At 39.8% G+C, this 19,234-nt stretch overlaps 1 protein-coding gene across 1 annotated transcript in view; it reads right to left on the bottom strand.

Annotated features, from left to right (window-relative positions):
• actn3b (actinin alpha 3b) overlaps positions 1–14,970 on the bottom strand; it is a 39,466-nt gene extending 24,496 nt beyond the window's left edge. The window contains exon 1 of the mRNA XM_074624460.1: positions 14,579–14,970. Coding sequence (XP_074480561.1) covers positions 14,579–14,713 — 135 coding nt within the window. The 5' untranslated portion in view covers positions 14,714–14,970. The remainder of the gene's footprint in view (positions 1–14,578) is intronic.
• Positions 14,971–19,234: the final 4,264 nt, after the last annotated feature.

Here is a 19,234-nt window from a genome sequence, read left to right as displayed (position 1 = left end):
GTATTTAATTCAACAATCTATGTAGAAAAATGTAAGAAAAATGCAATCTCCAGAGCATGAGCAGCAGAAAATCTGATAGTATTCTACTGTTGTGTAACGTGTCACTATGAATGAGCTGAGAACTGTATATCTGAAAGGGTTGAAGATAACATACAGCCGGTATATACACAGTATATGTGCCTTATCTCAATATAACACAGGTATTTTGTATCTCATTGCCAGTGTAAAAATAGTTGGCCTGCCAAGGTTGACATGGTTGACTCCATTCACACCTGTCCACTACAGCTACCTTTGTCACACACACCTGTTCAGAAGTCACACATCCACACATGCCAGAGAAATAAATCGCAGCCCATTCACATGCACTCGCAGTGAGGGTACACAATAATAGAAGCACATAAAAACAATGACAAGCTCTTCTGTTTATAAGGTCACGATGTTTGATGCATGAAGAAGACACACGCAATTTAACCAAGTAAGACCACAAATATAAATGCACAGAAAAATGTTTTCAAAAGTAGATCTATAAATAGTAATAATGATAATGAAAAACAAAGCTGTATAAATTTAGATTCAGGCTCTGGGATCTGAAGAAATACCAAAACCTACTTTCAACCCATACTGTACACACAAAGCTCCTTAAACTTAAACAATGCAAATACCAGCTTTAAGCCAAAACCTAAAGCCACATTGTAATAGGGGTGCAAAAAAAAAAAAGAAATCGATACACCATGTTAGCTTGTCGGGAATAACTCTAAATAACGCTCCAAAGTTATGCTAAATGTTGGCGAGGAAAAACTGGCATGGCCATTTTCGGAGGGGTCCCTTGACCTCTGACCTCAAGATATGTGAATGAAAACTCTGAGATGAACAGAGTGAAAACCGTATATTACTAGATGAAAGAGATGTTGATAAACTGCATAATTTGGAGTTAAAAAGGTAATAAATCATATATCTTATCTCAATAAAATGTTTAAAATCGCAATTGTGACTTAAGGAACGTGATAATATAATATTGTGGGGCCTCTGGTGATTCCCACCCCTACATTGTAATAACAGTTCCCTGATTTTGGACCACAGCCACTTCAGTCTTCTGTCTGACAGTAATAAGTGTGTGCAGAGAGAAGGAAATATGCACCCTTCCCCCACAATGAAAGAAACTGCAGCTTCTAATGTCAACACACCAGAGGTCACAGGTAGTTATTAAAAACACAGACACAAGACACAAAGGGCTTCAGCTCCCCAGTCCTGTTATGCCTGCTCAGTTATTGGATTTTTTTAAGCAATAAGGATCCATTTCATCAAGGCTTTGAAAGAAGCCAACACTCTTTTTGCACCATTATATATTTTATAATGGTATTGGTTCTTTTAGGAATAAAGCAATTTATAAGTTGAGATTAAAAAAGTGCTATACAAATAAAAGTTGGCAGGATATAGGTTATACTGTAATTAATGTAGACTCATCCTCTACTAGAAGACAAACTTCAAGTATGTTTTTTCTTTTCAAATTCATATAAAATGTAGATTATTTCACTCATTTAGTGTCGTTCACATTGTTGGCTGACATGCAACTTCCCGTTGTCATTGGCCACTCAAAGTCTCAGTGGGGCGCCGTGAACTGAACAAAGCTAAACAGACAGTAAGAAATGTAACAGGCTCTGTTCATCTGTCAGCAGATGACAGAGTGGAGGAAAAGAGCATAATTTGCTCATCTGTCAGAGCTGATGGAGCGAAACTGCTCCACTGCTGAGCTTCTACTCTTCAACTGTACTACCAGGAAAGAAAATCAAACATATAAAAACATTGATCCATCTGAGGCTTCCACAAAAAAGAGGGTGACAACAATATTCAAACAAAATGCCAATAACAGTTCTAAAAAAACACTTTTCTAGATTTCGAACACATCTGAACTGTGGAAAACCAACACTGTGACAGCACTTATGTAAGTCCTCAACCGTAACACTTGTGACAGATTCAAAAAGCCGCCGTAAAGCCATGTTAGCTCTGAGTGGACAGACAAACACTCCCGATCAACACTTTTCATCTCAGAGCAAATGTCAAACAAAAAAAGCAGCAGGAAACATGGAAAGTTTGCTGTGAATGTGACTTTTTGGACGATTACAGCCTCTGCTTGTCATGAGCACTGATGTTCGCAAATCTGCAGCAAAGTAGCAATTTGAAAACGCGGTGTGGTGCTGAATTTTATGATGTTGGACCAAAACGTGGGCGTTTTTCTATGCACCTCAAAAGGCGATATCTATGATAAGACCGAATAAAAGAGTTGAATATACAATGAAATCTTTTGGTATTAGTATGGATACCATGTCTGAGTTTCTGTATTGATACAACACTTTTTAAATATATACCTTGCTTCAAGAAAGAAGAAGTTTTTCTATAAAACACTTTCTATTTTACTAAATAAAAGTCATCAAATGTGAAATGTCTGAAGACAAAAATTAAATAGGGGAAAAATCAGGAGCCATCTGATAAAAGAATAATATGGTAACAAGATTACTTGGCCAGACATTTGATGGTAGCTTCCAGTACTTGTATCACTCACATATCCGGTTTGTTTTTCTGACTGACTTCATGTCTGACATCACTTTCGTACGTCAGAGGACTCTTGTAAACAACAATCGGCCTGAATTCCTCCACCAAGTTTCAACAGGCGATAAAGTGACAGGACCGTCGTGAAGGGAGAGGGGAGAGGAGTTACAACACACAACAGGTGGAGGAGCCCCCACCCTCCCCCGACTCCTCCTCTTCTTACCCTTGTGGCCTTTAAATACCCCCACCCCTCAAACAGACCTGGAGCCCTGAACTTGGGCGCCACAGAGAGCCGATACCCCCACCCCAGCACTCACCTCTAATGGGCCAACCTGAACTCTCCTGCCCCGTGGACTCACCTTTAATCCCCCCATAACGTCTAAACAACTAAATTTCGTTCCATCTGTTGCTGCAGGTTTTATTACTATTTATCATTTTCAAATGGAACAATAGACTAAATCTGACGTCTTACAACCTGTGAAAACAAACAAATGACGTCACACCTGAGTTGAACGCGTTCCTGTACAACAAGTCGGAAAACTTAATGGGGTTTGCTCCAACCATGTTAGCCATTGTTAGCAATACCAGTTGGTAACAACGCATTAGGCCGGTATTTTGCATATACATACACCGTAGCAACATGTCCACAGATAGATGTTGAACAGTAATGTTTGTGCTAATAAACAGTATTTACTACAGCTGTTTTACTGTTGATGAGTGGAGAAGCCATGTTGGATTTTGAGGTTGGTGAGGTTCGTATGACTTTCCGAATTGGAAATCCGAATTCAGGGGGCGTCCCAGTTGAACTTTCCGACTGTTAACTCGGAAATTCCAACCTCCCAGTTCAAATGGAACGCATCAAAAGACTAAATTGCTTAGTTTCATTTGTATTAAAAATAAAAAATAAATAAATATTTCTTACAAAAGTTTTACAAAAAGGATTTTGTAGTGTCTTAGAATGAAACCTACTTGTCTGTAGGTGGAAAAACTGGCAGATGAAACTGTAAAATGAAGATTATGGTGCAAAAACTTGGCAAGCTTGGTGACAAACTTATTCTTAGAAATTGCTACACTGAAAAGGATACTCTTCGCTATTAACAGAAGGAATCGCATGCAAAGGTCATCATCTTAATTAAAAATACTGAAACACTGCGCAAGCATAGCATCAAACTTAATTGACTGAGCTACACGGTCATGGATGTTTCCATTTGGGTCCATTCAAGGTATTATAGAGGCATTCATTAATAATGTCATCTTACGTAAGTAGGAGGAAACTTTAAAGAAAAAAAAAAAAGAGGAAATCAGGCAACTTCTTTGATACGATTCAAACATTTTTTTAATACCGTTATCTCGAGATCACAAGTTAATTATGTCATTAACTCAAGAAAAAAAGCTTTATTATCTCAAAATAACAAGATGATTAACCCGAGATAACGACATTACAAATTTCTTTGAATCATGTCAGTTTAGGGCTTTCAAATTATTGAATATCAACAGGTCAGAAAGAAGCTTTCTCTTATCTAAATCTTCGTGAATATTATGTGAACAGTTACATTTTCAGCAGGTTAAACTGTAATTGAATAAATCCCCAACATCAATTTATCAGCCTTCCTTTACACCTCTTCTCTATGAAGGATTAACGGGCTAATATGCCAGAGACCCCTCTGACAAACAAGGCCGCCACTGGCCACCAATGCAAGGCCCGAGTCCAAACCCATGGATTTATATCCGTGTTTAGAGGATAAAAGGCCTAGGACACCTCTTCTAGTCAAAGCGGGTGTGTATGTGTGTATCAACCCGGTGCCAGATGCCAGAGAGATATACTGTGGGCACAAGGGATTTCAGCTGGTTAGAGAACAGGTGGAGCAGGTGATGAAAGACAACAGCCCTCCACCCACAAACACGGTGAGAACAATGTTAATGTTTTTCAGTTTTGTACAAACAGAATATAATATTAGGCTCCTTTCTGAAATGTATATCTACAATGCCAGGGCTGTGTTTACACATCAGATATCCCTGTGCGTCAACAACATCACCTGCAGCATTTTAATGTGACTATGAAGACATCCGACAAATAAGCAGAGATACACACACACACAGGACAGGAGTATCACTGTGCTCGAAGGGATAAGGTTATGACAAAAACAAAACGACTTGGATAAACAGGTACTGCGACTGACAATCCTGCTCCACATTATCTACAACCTGGGTACTCCATTTATTTTTCTGTCCGCGGCTGAACAACTCGTGGGAACGGATGGTTAACCTGGTTCAGTCAATCACCTTTTCTGACACAACCATCTGTCTCGGTCGTCACATTAATTGCTTCGGCTCAGTGCGGGGAAACATTGTGTCCTGCTCTGCTCCATTATGCCGCCTCACATAGCGTTCCGCTGCCACATGGTTCCAGGTTGCTGTGCTATATACCAGATTGATGATTGAACGCGAGCCAAAACTTAACAATGTGCTTGTCCAGCAACTGTCTCCGTGTGCAGGTGTTCACTTGTCACGAGCGCCAGAAATGCTGACAGCAATCGAAGAGCAGGAACGCAGTGGCACATTTCGGGTTTAATGATGGTAAGAAGTCAAGGTGTTGGCAATTATTTAGGGAAAACAACTACTCATTTGTTGGTATCAAAATTAATGAAGTGGCATTTTGATGTCATTTCAGCTCACTGATGATGTTGTGGAGCCTAATTAGGGGGCGGACAATTTAAGATTTTCTGGTAGTGTTGATGGATTAGAGAGATCGCAGTTGCACATGATGGGAGGGATAATTCTTAAAATATTTCTGATTCCAGTTTTTATGCAAGTTCACTGGTGGCCTAACGACTAACAAGACTAAGAGTCTACAGCCATGCTAACATGTTCACAATGACAATGCAAACATGCTGATGTTTAGCCATGGACTGTATATAAGATGTGGACAGTCACCATGTTATCACTCATTGGTTTGTGGACTGCCATTTTTGAAGCCTCGAGTTTGGCATTTTGGCTGTCGCCATCTTGGTTTTTTGGAACCAGATGTGACACGAGAGGGTGGAGCTAAGTACAACCAAAAGCTGAACAAGATTTTAAGGCGACCAAAATGTTATAATTAACTTTCATGAACAGAAAACACACTGTGAAAGGGTTGAAGTTGTAAGACGAAAACGCGGACAACTCCCAGACCGGACAACGCCGCAAACATCATGCTGTATTGAAGAAGACTTGAAACTAGCGATTGAGACCATAAACTCATGTTTACAATGTTTACTGAGGTAATGAATCAAGTGAGAAGTAGGCTCATTTTCTCATAGACTTCTATACAATCAGACTTCTTTGTGCAACCAGAGGAGTCGCCTCCTGCTGGCTATTAGAAAGAATGCAAGTTTAAAGCACTTCCGCATTGGCTTCACTTTTCAGAACCGGAGGTAGCCCACTGAGAAGATAAGTCAGGGGATCACCAAAGTCTGCAGGATTCATCCACTGGTCACCATGAATGTCTGTATAAAATGTCATGGCATTCCCTCCAAGAGTTGCTGAGATATTTTGGTCTTGACCAAAGTGGCGAACTGACCAACAGACCTCCATTGCCATCCCCCTAAAGCTACTCTGCTAGCTTGGATGAAAATATGCCAGCTTCATGAAAGGAAAATCTATCATTTTTGATGGAAAAAAACAAGAACATACTATTTTTGTAATTGCTGGTATGCTGTTATGTACGATGACAAAAATAACCAACAAGAACAAAAGTCATATTTCATGCCACTGTGACTTTCATTCGTCAGTGAGGTCGTATGTAATGACTCTGATTTTCTGCTTGCGCTGCACACGCACAGCATCCTTATCTGTCATTGTTCACTCTAACACTGCCATCACCCTCTTTCTTGTTACACGAGTCAACAGATGAATTGGCCGACTGCGTGATTGATGGCGGAGAATAAAGGTGAGTGTACGGGTTCACGGTTGACGGCAGCAGGACGCAATGAGTCTTTTGTTGTTTAATGAGCTCTGGACTGCAGAGACTGACATGAGAGACATGAATTGGTGTAAGTGGTTGCGGAGGATTTATGACGGTGCGGCTGGCCTGAGAAGGAGGACGGGTTGGGGGGTAGAAGAAGGAGGAGGAGGTGGATGGTTGTGTCTAATTTCAGAAGGCAAGTTCTTTCTCTGAAATAAGACGCAGATCTGGGGTCAGATTCCATCTTAACAGGAACCTTGATCATGAGGACTTACGTATGTGTGACACTGATGTAAGGTTGTCTAAAGCAACCCAGCTACATTTCCCAGCATTCTTCTAGCCAAAAGGGCAAGTCACTGCTGACCTTGCAATTCTACTCCTGCCTCCATTAGAGAACAACAAAAAGGTTATTTAATGCTCTAGTCAGATGATCCTACAACTCAGATTACACTTTATTTTGTGAAACTGAAGTGACTCCGGATTGACCACGTGTGACTGTACGCCCCGTCATTCAGGAAGTCCTCGTTTAGCTGCTAGCTCAAAGCTGTTAACACCTAAAGCGTGTCTGAGGCAACAGCTAATAAACATCTTTCACTCCGCATGAAACAGCTCGGAGTACAACGAAGGCTTATGTTGTTCATCGACTGCACAAAATCCGAACAAAATCCATGAAGTTACATCTCAAGGTTAGATAAAGTCATGGCCCTCTGCTAACATTTTGCAACTGCAGCTTTTCAGCCATTATGAAGCACATAATGATATCTTCATGACCTCAGTCCTATTATAGGAGACCCATCGTCTCAGCAGACTGACGACTGTAACTTCTGCTACCAGCTTTCTATAAATATCCATTGAACGCAGCCAGCATTCGGACCCGATTGATTTTTCCATAAAGACAGGTTCAGTGTTCAGTTTGTCTCATTACTACAGGAAACTGACCGGTCGACATAAATGCAGCATTTGAGACTGACACCGTTAGGGCCCGAGGTGACATTTTATCGGTGTTCAGCCATGTATCCTCTGTGCGTCATTTGTTAGCGAGGTCACAGACTTGGCAGCTTGTGGCTTTCTGCTTCCTCATAAACTAGACTCAACTTTCAACACCAGCACTGAGCCTAAAGAATAATACTAATAACTAAAACTGGGATGGTTGAAACTTTGTACAGCATAAACTTCATTTGTTAACACAGATTGCGTTACTGCAGACATAACTGTAATTGAATAGTAACACCACTGTCAAATGCGCAACTTTCTCCAAACTGATCCAACCTTTTATTCTATTTACAGACCCGCAGGATTGCTCTGATCAGATCAAGACGGCCGCCGTCGCAGCCCATCAATCGTCATTTCTACTTTCGCCCGGTGGATTCTGACACCGTGGTTGTATCGCGTGTCTACTTTCGCCAGGAAAACACTGTTTTCTGTCTTCAAATTGTGTCCCAATCCTCACAAGAAGTCACCCACAAAACTCAACAGAAACACACGTTCATGCTAATAAAATACAGAATATGTCACACATATGCACACACACACACACGCACACACACACACTCCTAAGCCCTTCCAACGGCCTCTCAGGACTCCTGCACTAAAGCAGTTTATAGAAGCCTCCCTACATGGACACGGCTTCTGGAATAGCAACTGCTATTTGATCTGACTGCAAGTTCTCTCACCTCTCCACTTACGTTTAACCCTCATACACCTACTCTCCACATGCACCGCACAACACACATACAGCGCACTGCACTGATTAATGCTATTATTTTGACACAATTCACCTGGAATAAACTTTGGGGGACTATTTCCTTTTATCAATGTCCAACTCACTGGACCGTGAACTCATGCTAAACGTGGTTGAGATTCATAAAAAGATTTTAGTCATGATTCAATTCTCATAAAGTGTCAGATGAGTTGCATATGTTCTTATGATGTAGGAGGTCCAAGGTGAAGGTTACAGTGTTCCCTGTAAGTCCTGTCTTTTTTTTTTGTTTGTTTACAAATGTTAAACATATGAAATATTGAAATGACCACATTTCTTGCTTGGTGGTCCCATTTTAGCCCCTCAGAGAAGTCTCTGTGTGCTCCACCGGTCTGGTGAATGAAAATGTGCTGAGAGGTCTTCAGAGATCAGGGTAACTGTTCCTACGCCGGGATCACATGACCCTGACAGAGTGAATCATGGGAGGAAATCTATCTAAGATGCCTAGTTGCATCTTGGGATTAGGTACTGCAGTCCCAAGCAAAGTGAGCATAAATCAGCAGAGCAGGTCTAATGCGGCAAATTACAAATCAGTTCTGCGATTTTTTTTCACTAATGGTGCAAATTAAGACGATGTCTCCGAGGTGTCCTTTACACTCTTTGAAAACAATCCTTTCTTTCATCAACTTACATTAAAAAATTGTGTACTTTCACCCTCTACAAAGAGACTTGGATGAATACATCCCATCTCAGATAAGAGATCAGTTTATATGCTACATTACTATGCAACAGCATGTCCCACTGTGAAGGGAACACAGGTCAAATTCATCATCAATGGTAACGTGATTTCACCATTTTCAAGTTAACTGATTGATTGTAACTCTGGCACATTTTAAAAACACACCAATGTTTAGTTGAGGACATGAACTTTGGCTTAAAGGCCTAAAAATGTCTCGCACTAAAAAGGATTTGAAATCTCTTGTTTGGACAAATTTTTCCTAATATGACATTTACAAAAAAAAGGCCACAGGCTAAGCTTAAATATAGCCATCATCCAGTGAGGAAAGAGCTACCTTCAATGCAAATCACTGCCCATGTATTCCCCCAAAAGAGAGCCAGTGTTTTAGTATTTATGTCTCAGGAAACATCAGGTATAGGTGAGGATCAATGACCCCGTCTGGCTGCTGCGCTATACTGGCTGAGCTGTTAAAAGTGCAAAACGAGATTAGACGAGAATAGATTTGATTACGCAGCGCCCTAAGATCTCTCCTCACCCGCACAGAGGGACATTACATTAGGTTGAGTGGATAAATATCCCATTACTGAATGTAACTTTATAACGCTCGAATCTGACGATGATCAGTCTTTTGGCCACTTCATTCATTTTACACCCTATGGAATATGGGATGCAGGAGGATTACTGTTAATCCTGGGAATAGATGTTCCTAATTAGGATTGGGCAAAACAGACTGATGCATCCGTCACATTTGTTAGCATGATTATTAACTTTACATGACACTTGCAGATGAGACTGGGTGATAATTCAATATTTTAGGTCAGCATTCGCATGTATTGTGACAAGATTCTAATATCAATTTCACAATACAGTAGAGTTGTTCCGATACCAGTATGGGAAATGCGTTCGGTACGGTTTAAAATTCGGGATCGGCTATCGACGAGTTCGCCGGTCTATGCCCCGATACCATAATTTATTAACCCAGAAGAAAAATCTACTTGTTTAACTGGAAATCAATTCTTCTTCTTTGTTATTTGTTCATGTTACAAAGGGTTTAACCTGAGCCAGGCCACACAGCAAAGATAGTAATCATGTGATTTTGACTACTTTAGTAGATAAAATCACATATCAATGTTGTCACCCAACTTTACAAAGTTAAATGTAAAACCAACGATGTAGGACAAACGGACAAATAAAAACTGGGCGACTATTTTTACACTTCATTAAGACAAACGCCAATTTGAATATGGGAGGAGGAGAAGAAGTATATTTGAGGATATGTATATACAATAAGCATTCACCATGAGGCTAATAGGTCAGCTGAGCCCATGGGCCCGTTGATAACCCTATGTAATGTGTATTTATAGGTTATTGCAAGCATAAGCTTGGCTAGGCAGCCAGTCATTCACTTAGTCAGTTAGCAGCTGAACTCCTAAACTATGTGAAACAGAAGATGACTTCAGTCACAGAGGTGAACTTTTTGTTGGATGATATTGATTTAATACTTCAATACATCATTTCTAATTAATAGCCACATGTTCAGCATTACAGATGGTCTTGTGAGTGCAGGCCTCTGAAGTGAGCGTTAAATCTTTAAACAGCTATTAATCCCCCTTGTAAAGATCGCTAGTTTTTTTTGTAGATGTGCTCGAATAAGACCTCTCTAAGCCGTCAGCGCAGACATCAATAAGCTACATCTACTTCTGTCCCGAACTGGCCTGTGTTCGCTGACTTAAACTGACAACCCGGCCCTTCTTATTTCTAGGATTACAGTTGCTTTGAGGAAAGAATATCGCCAAGACAAGCCGCAAGCCAAATCTCATCGCTGTGTCCTTTCGTATCTCATTCCATCTGACTCCGTTCGCTGGATGCGATATCTAACACGATTTTTGCCAGCTGCTATTAAATAAAAATCCAAACCGAGCCATGAATTATTTAGCCTAGCTGGATAAATATAAACCAATGTATCAAGATGTACAGTTCAGACACTATTTCTAATGTCAAGTATCAGATTCTGCATCTCTGTGTTGACAAACACACGTCAAGGGGTGAGCAGCTTTTTCCACTGAAAATTTCAAGGATAGAAGAGACAACAGGTGGTGCGAAGATTTCCCTTCATATTCATTACACTGCAAAATGATGCACTGGCTATATTTATGGGCTGATATCACCTCCTTAAGCTAGATTTTACATGCCGAGAAGAGCAAAGGGGTACGATGACCTACTCCCCCAGGAGGTTGAGAGGTTGAAGACTAAAGGGAGCCGGCATGCTTGGCCGTGCGAGGTTTTTCAAGGCCTATTATATCGTCTTACATGCAAATGATTGACAGGTGCAGGAGACAAAAAAAAAGAGTGACTTTTCTAATACACAAAAAAATAAGAAAAACAAGATAAAGTGTGCCACGGACAAGGACATTTCAAGAATGGTGGCAAGAGGAAGTGTTTCGACCTGACTGGAGAAAAGACTGAAAGCAAGAAATGAAGGCAGGGAGGGAGGGAAGTAGGAGCCGAGCAAGTTGAAGAGTATTTTTAGGAAGATGTTTATTTGTAGGTCTGTGAAACCAACCCGGGGTGTATATCTACCATCCATGCCATCTCTCTCTCTCTCTCTCTCTCTCTCTCTCTCTGTTACCATCTGTTGAGGTCTCTCAGCCTGTCACAGCGCTCAGGCTCTATAGGTTGGGGGACGTTTGCAGATTCACTGTAAAGTAACATCTGAGCATGCCTGTTAAAAAAATGCCGCTGTTGCGCTGTAATGCACCACAATAGTGCAGATTAGGCGTTATTAGATTAGATTAGGTTAGATAAAATGAGATTAGATTAGATTAGGTTAGATTAGAGGAGATAATCCCTATGGGTAAACTGTGCCAGGCGGACATGAATAGAATACAGCAACAACAAAAAAGGATATAAATTGGTACAGATGCATTAATATATCAGCATACTTTGGAATTTTAAATATAATATCACTGATAATTTTTTACTGTAATTGATAGATTGGCCTTTTTGATAAGGACGTGTAAGTTATATTAACAACATGACAAAGAATAGCCACATTTTTATAAAGCCAAACAGCTTAATTTGTGTTTCTTTACTTGCTCAAAGGCTGTACAAAATACATATTGGCGTCTGACAACATTAAAAGAAACAACATTAGTGCAGTCATATAAAAAGGCACTCACAGCTGTTCTGGAGACATTTCCTAATTTCTGAAAGACTCTAACTAGACAAAAACAATATTACATCTGTTTAACCTGTTCAAAGTTGCGACTCTTATTCAGCCAAAAAAAGATGGTAACGTAACAGGAAGTAGCTATGTCTACAGGTAAATTACAATAAAATGAAACTAAATTCATACTTTTGTTAATATACACAGTTTTATAAAGCTTGTTTTTAATTTACTATTTAAATGTTCATATTTTTATAGTTTTATTGCACAAGATGGGTTTAAAATGTGGCCTTTAAAATATACTAAAATGTCTACAAACTTCTTCAAAACCTACCTTCACAGGAAGGTAGCAATCCCTTGTTTTAAATTTCATTATTGTTGACTTTTTGTACAAAAAGTCTTATGTTCAACATTTTATTTTGACCTATCTTTTTATTCTGTATTGTTTTTATCTTAATGTTTGCACTATTTTAACTTATGTAAAGCACTTTGTAACTATGTTTGGAAAGGTGCTACACAAATAAAGTTTATTATTATTATTATTATTATTATTATTATTACAAAAATAATGGCAAATGCTATCAAACGACCTGATAAGCTTGTTATTTACTTTACTCTGTGATTTGGATGTAATGTTAATTAGCTGAACATCAGTGTAAAGGTCTGAAATGATGATCACATGAAGTGTAAACTAGGAACTAGGATGATTCAGACATATAGCAAACTGTATTAAACTGAAATACAAGAAATGGGAAAATGGAAGTAGAGTTGCAGCTTTCTTGCACAATATCCTACATGTGCCAATCTTAATATCAGAGTTTGATACTGAGGGAAAGTTAAGGTACTTCTGAATAACAAGAAATGATCTACCTGACAGCTATTTTCAGCTCGAGCTCCAGGATTTCTGCTGTGGAGGAGGAAGATGCCAGCTCTGATTGCTTCTTTGCAAAATGCCGAAACAAACAATTGAACTATCTTGAAGCTAGAAAACCAGGGATGCTAATATAATAAATTCCACTTACCAAAACTTTGGCAGGACAATTTGTGTTTCATGGGGGAAACATTTAAACATTTAAACAAATGATAAAAGTGTATTACCCTTTGCTGGGAGTTGTTTCTGTCCTTGTTTTGCGGCTGCAAGTTGACTTTTAGCTCAGACAGCTAATTAAACGCACCTGTCCAGCTCATCCTCTGGGGGCCAACTGGTCGCCCAGGCAACGGATAGTTTAGTAGGGATCACAACTTCCGGTTAAAAAAAAAAAAAAGTATATTTTCACGAATAGTTTTTTATATATTATTATATTTTTTATATATTATTATAATATTTTTTTTGTATTTATGAACTAATTAAATAATTGACTTATCAAATTAAGTATCAGTAACGTGAAAGAAAAAAAAGGTATATTTTCACGAATATTTTTTTTATATATTATTATAATATTTTTCTGTATTTATGAACTAATTAAATAATTAACAAATCTAATGAAGTGTTAGTAACGTGAAAGAAAAAAAAAGTATAATTTTGTGTATATTGTTAATTCAAATTACACGTAATTAGACCAAGTTATCTGTCTTAAATAGCTGGAAAACTATCAAAAGTATGAAATGTTTCTCCCTTCACTTCACCCCCATTGAGCTGTCACAGCTCCAAAACTGTGGAATGCACTTCCTATAGAGATACAATCATCTAACTCTGTATCCACTTTAAAAAAACTTTTGAAAACACATTTTTTTTAAATATTTATACACATTTATGTATATATACTGTATATTTGTTTTATCAACTTGTCCTACCATTTTACCACTTCTATTATTATTGATATGTTCTGTGATGTTCTGTTTTAGCAGTTACCATATTTGTTTTACTCTATCTGCTTTTATTGTCTGATGTTCTGTTTTAACAGTTACTATATTTGTTTTACTTTATTTATCTGCTTTTATTTTCTGATGTTCTGTTTTAACAGTTACCATATCTTTTACTTTATTTATCTGCTTTTATTGTCTTGTGAAGCACTTTGTGACATCTGTTTTGAGAAGTGCAATATAAATACATTTATTTTTATTATTATTATTATTATTATTATTATTATTAAGTGCTTTAAACTTAAAACCCTGATTAAACGTATGCACATTTTATAATTCAAATGCAGGCAAAAGACTGTGGGGGGTGGAATTATATTTAGACAGTCTTCGCAAGGCAATCTGGGGGTAACTGAAAGACAACACTGAGAAAGTTCCAAGGCCTAAAATATCTGCCCACACAGCTTCCAGCATGAACTGAAGTGCCAGGTGCGAGGACAGCAGATGCCCAGTTTTAATGGTGGGCTGTTTTAGACTTTACACAATCATGGTGAGGCCAATGATTCCCAAACCAAACCATTTGTTAAAATGCATAAAAAAGTCACTCATTAATAGTGTGAGGGCCTGGGTCAATCTGTGCGTAATTACGCACAAGCGTAAGAGCCTCCAAATCCAAAAACCTACCTTTCTCTGCTGCTTCTCCCAGGCAGGGTCCAGCAGCAGGTCCCTGTCCCAGTCGTCCTCTTGGGTCATGTACCGCTCTTCAGTGGTGATCGTGTAAGAGTTGCTGTATGTCATTTGGGTTTCGACAGCTGTCATCGTGCCGCCTCTGTTAGGACTTCACGTCCTCCTCAGCTTATAGAAAGAAAAAAATTAACCAGCAATGGACGACGCCGTGAGAGGCAAGAACCACCTTGAGATAGTTAAAGGGGGCTGCAGAGACCAGACTCCACTGGTGCGAGGTGCCTGTGCGTATAGGTGGTGCTCCCACTACCAGAAAACCCTGCTGGCCAGGGTGCTCCTTTCCTGGTCAAAAGTGTCACACGTGACCGCACCCCAATAAGTATGGGAAGCGACAGCTTGGGTATCAGGTTCTGAACCTAAAATGGTTTAAAAGGCGGGGTAGCCTCCTGCAGGCAGGGTTTTACTGGCTCGTGAGTGGTGTGGTGGGATGTCACTTACGCCCCCCTGGCACCAGAGAGGTTTTTATGGCCTGTGCAATGCACCTGTTGCTGTTAGTGACCCTCAATGCAAACCCAGGCCTCTGTCGTTTCAGTAGTCTACCTCTCCTACCACAAAACAGGATCAAAGAAGTGAATCTAACAAAAAAAAAGACTAAACAACAAAAGAAATCAACAATTTTAGTAATCAATCAGCCATGTATTTCATTTTTTGAGGAAAAATTACAAATATGTTCTCATATTCCAGCTTCTGAAATGTGTGTATTTGCTGGTTTTCTTGGTCTTGTATGATAGTAAACGGAATACCATCAGACGTAATCAATGTGAGCTCGGGCTCTGGGAAACTGAGGTAGACATGTTTCACTATTTTCTAACATTTTGTAGACTAAATGATTAATAGAATAATCGATTAAATGATCAGAAGGTTAACCAAAGACTGACTCAGGCTGCAGGTAAATGCATAATTTGTACTGTCTCTTTTCGTTATAATTTATTGGGAGTGACATCAGGTGTACAGAAACGTACAAATGGAGCATAAATGTAAAAGATTGTCCCTCCATATTTTGGTATTTTTCCCCCAAAGCCCCCTCCCACCCAACACCTCACCCATTGCCGGTGCAGAAAGTATAAAGAACAAAAAACTAAGTTAAATAAAATAAATAAATAAATAAAAATAAAATAATATAATATAAAATAAAATAAAATAAAATAAAATAAAATAAAATAAAGTAAAATAAAATAAAATAAAATAAAAAATAAAGTACACATTGACAGTAATGATAATTATAGGATGAATCCCAAACTACAGATAAAAAAGGCTGATAAACTGTACCATGTACAAATGGACGATTTAACTGTTAGTGGTCATTTCTGTTAACATAAATCAAACTTTATGTCATACAATTTAGCTGGTGGAGAGAAATACATCTCATATGGCATAAGTGCCATTAGTCTGCCCAAATACACTACGTCCAAATAAAATTAAAACTTATACTATAAAAAATACAAGTGGTCTTAATCATATGGAAGCACGGTCAGTCGGTCAAAATAAGATAAAAGGGGCTGCCATGTAGTAAAACTTCTGGGCTGATCCGCGAATGGCAAATTACATTTTTTTCCAGTTTAAGGCACAACATCATATCCTCCATCAGGGATGTTTATTTTCTATCATAAACTATACCACAAGGTCCAGTCCATAAAGAAATATTCTTGGCAATCTGTATTGCTTGTCTAAGTACATAACTAACTAAAACACAACACCCTTCGCCGAATCACTCTAATCTCAATAAGACTTTTACCTGGTTAAATAATACATCAATTAAAATTAGAATAAAAGAGATTCAGGCACTTTTATGAGAAAAAAAACAAGAATTTATTCATGATTTGCATGCAGACTGAAAAATGCCTCAGAACATTTTATAAGAAATACAGATCAAAAAGGGCATATATATGCATACACAACCTTTACAATAGAATTTGTGTTTATATCAGGATTTGTCATTGACAGTAAACATGTTGACGCAAAGATTTCATCTAACATTCATCAACTAAAATGCCCCACCCCATTTCCATTCGAGTTTGTGCTGGAACTAATTTCCTTGAAATGAGCCGATTCATATTGCCATCCTCTCGAGGTGACACGTATATCCTGTCACCCTTCATGTTTCTTTGGAAACTAGAATGATGTATATTATAATTAATCAGGCATTTAAATGTAACTACACTCTGCTTGGTCCATTAACCTACTTGAAGAGGCTTAGCTACTGTGTGACTATTTGTGGTTACTGTTAATGTGCTACTACTGAGCTGAGGGAACTGTAAACATAATGCAACTATGTGAGTTTTGATAATAATATGGACCACAGATAAAAAAAAAAAAATGGACAGGGGGTGGACAAAATAACATGAACACCTTACAATGTAATGCAAGCCAATACCAATCCTACACACAAACCTATTGAGCTTCTTAATAATAAATGCAGGGATATTGTATTGAACTACATTACATTCTGCAGGTGTTGATGTTGCGTCAACCCCCTGTAGATGAGGTAATGACTGAGGTATGACTCTACCGTTATTGTGTTTATCTGAAGAAAGGATGAGCAGCAGTAGAGTCTGATACCTGTGATTCACATCTGTGCTAGAAGAGCTAGAATGTTCACATTGGCTAAACCTACTGAATCTCAACTTGCAAAACTCAAAAGGCAATATGGTTCTATGGGGGTTGTGTGCTCAAACCTAACTGGAGTGTGTTCCAGATGCACACACTTCTCAGCTGATATACCTGCTGCAGGAGAACAGATGTACAGAGATGTGTACATGAAGAGCATCTACGATTCTTCGGCTGTCCAAAACTACAGAAGGCGGGAGGACGGGGGAGTGGGTGAGGAAGTAAGGGAGGAGGCTGCAGCGAGGCCGTCAGTACAGCATGAGGACGGGGGCGGGGGGGGGGTTTAAAAGATGCGTGGCTGCATTCACCCAAGCACGGGAAGCCCAGACTCGCAAGCACCCGAAGAAGCCTTTTAGTGAGGAGTTGGGAGAGTGGGGAGGATGAGGTGGTCGGAGGGAAAACATCGGAGCACCACGCGCCCTGATCATGGAGGCCGGGAAGAGAGTCAGCCATTTACGTCTACTCGTTCTAAAGCTGCAGGGTAATACTTATAAAAAATTGGCTTGGGGTTGCGTTGTTTTCCTGACTACAAGTACAGTAATTTGTGAAATGATTTTCTTGTATCTTGGGTGCATACAATGTCTGTAAATCAGTTGCATCCAAGAAATGGACACCTCAGAGTCAAAGCTGCATTATCAGGATACACTAAAATGGCACCCAAATCGACTGTTATCAGGCCCTTAAATAGGCGTCATCAGTTGCTATAAGCGCCATAGATGTATGTCATTAGGGGCCTACTACGCGAAACTTAAAAGCAACACATTCTAACATGTTGTAAAACTGAATGAAGCATCATGTTTTTGAACACAAACAAGTAGGCAAGTAGTAGGCCCCTACTGACCCACATCCATAGGGCTTATAGAGACTCATAACGCCTATTTAATAGCCTGATAACAGTCTAATAGGCTGAAAATGTCCAGTGTTTAAAGGGCCCTTTTCAGAATAAGATTCTGGCCGGTAGATCTTACAATAGGGTCCTCCAAGATCAGGAAGGTGAGGTTAGGGAGCAGCTTTGGACAGAGGATCCTTCCACTACCAACTCACCTTATAATCAACTCATCTATTCATCCCTTCTCCTCCTCCTTCTTCCCTCTCCTTTGTTTGTTAGGCAGAACACAGAAGGCAACGCCCTCTTGACTTCATCTTGCAGCTGTGAGAGCAAACAGCCGGACAACTCATTTTGACATACCGAGTGTGGAGGTCGTGTGTGAGGGTTAAGCTCTCTATCTCAGCACATAGACAATCTTAACAGGTAAAAAAAAACAAAAAAAAAACACATACAAGTCACTCAGAGCACATACCCAGCCAGTCCAGCTGATCCCAGTTATTAGAGGAATAGAGCTGCCGTACCAGAAAAGTCCTATAGGAACCCTGAGATTGAGAATCTACAGGTCAGACTGGCCTCATACCTATAGGCCTATCTTATAGGACGTTTCTGATTGGCACACAGGCTGTGAGGGACCCCAAAAGTCAGAATTTCTTTTTACGTTATCACTTAATGGAGCTTTTGGGAAACAGGAGTTAAGATCCCTTCCACAGCCATGTGGAGCAAACCCAGCATTCAACAGTTTTAGCAAAGCGATTTTGTCCCAACAGTGAAGTCTCTCTGTGTGTCATGTTACTGAGTCCCGGCGGCGGGCCACCACACATACACTGTCCATTGGCACGCCCAGACCTCTGTGGTATACAAAGGAGGGTGGGGAGGTCAGGTGGGTGGTTCTGGGAAGTTGAGTCCGAGCCAGAGCCACGAACCCAGATCCAAGGTGGCGACGGCGGTGGCGGCGGAAAAAAAAGCGCTGTGTGTGTTTGTGTGAACGGCGGAGAGGAGGAGAGGCGCACAGGGACAGTCGGGGTGGGATTGAGGAGGAGGAGGAGGAGGAGGTAGGGGTGGAAGGAGGGAGGGGACGGGAGGGGGAGGTGAGGGCGGCGAATACGGCGGTGGAGAGGAGTTGACCAGCGGGCAGGGCAGGGGTAAGGGTGTGTCCGCAT

Source organism: Sebastes fasciatus, chromosome 22, assembly GCF_043250625.1.
Source record: "Sebastes fasciatus isolate fSebFas1 chromosome 22, fSebFas1.pri, whole genome shotgun sequence".
Lineage (NCBI taxonomy): Eukaryota > Metazoa > Chordata > Actinopteri > Perciformes > Sebastidae > Sebastes > Sebastes fasciatus.
Note: the sequence above shows the minus strand (reverse complement) of the source record. Positions and strands in the feature narration are given on the sequence as shown.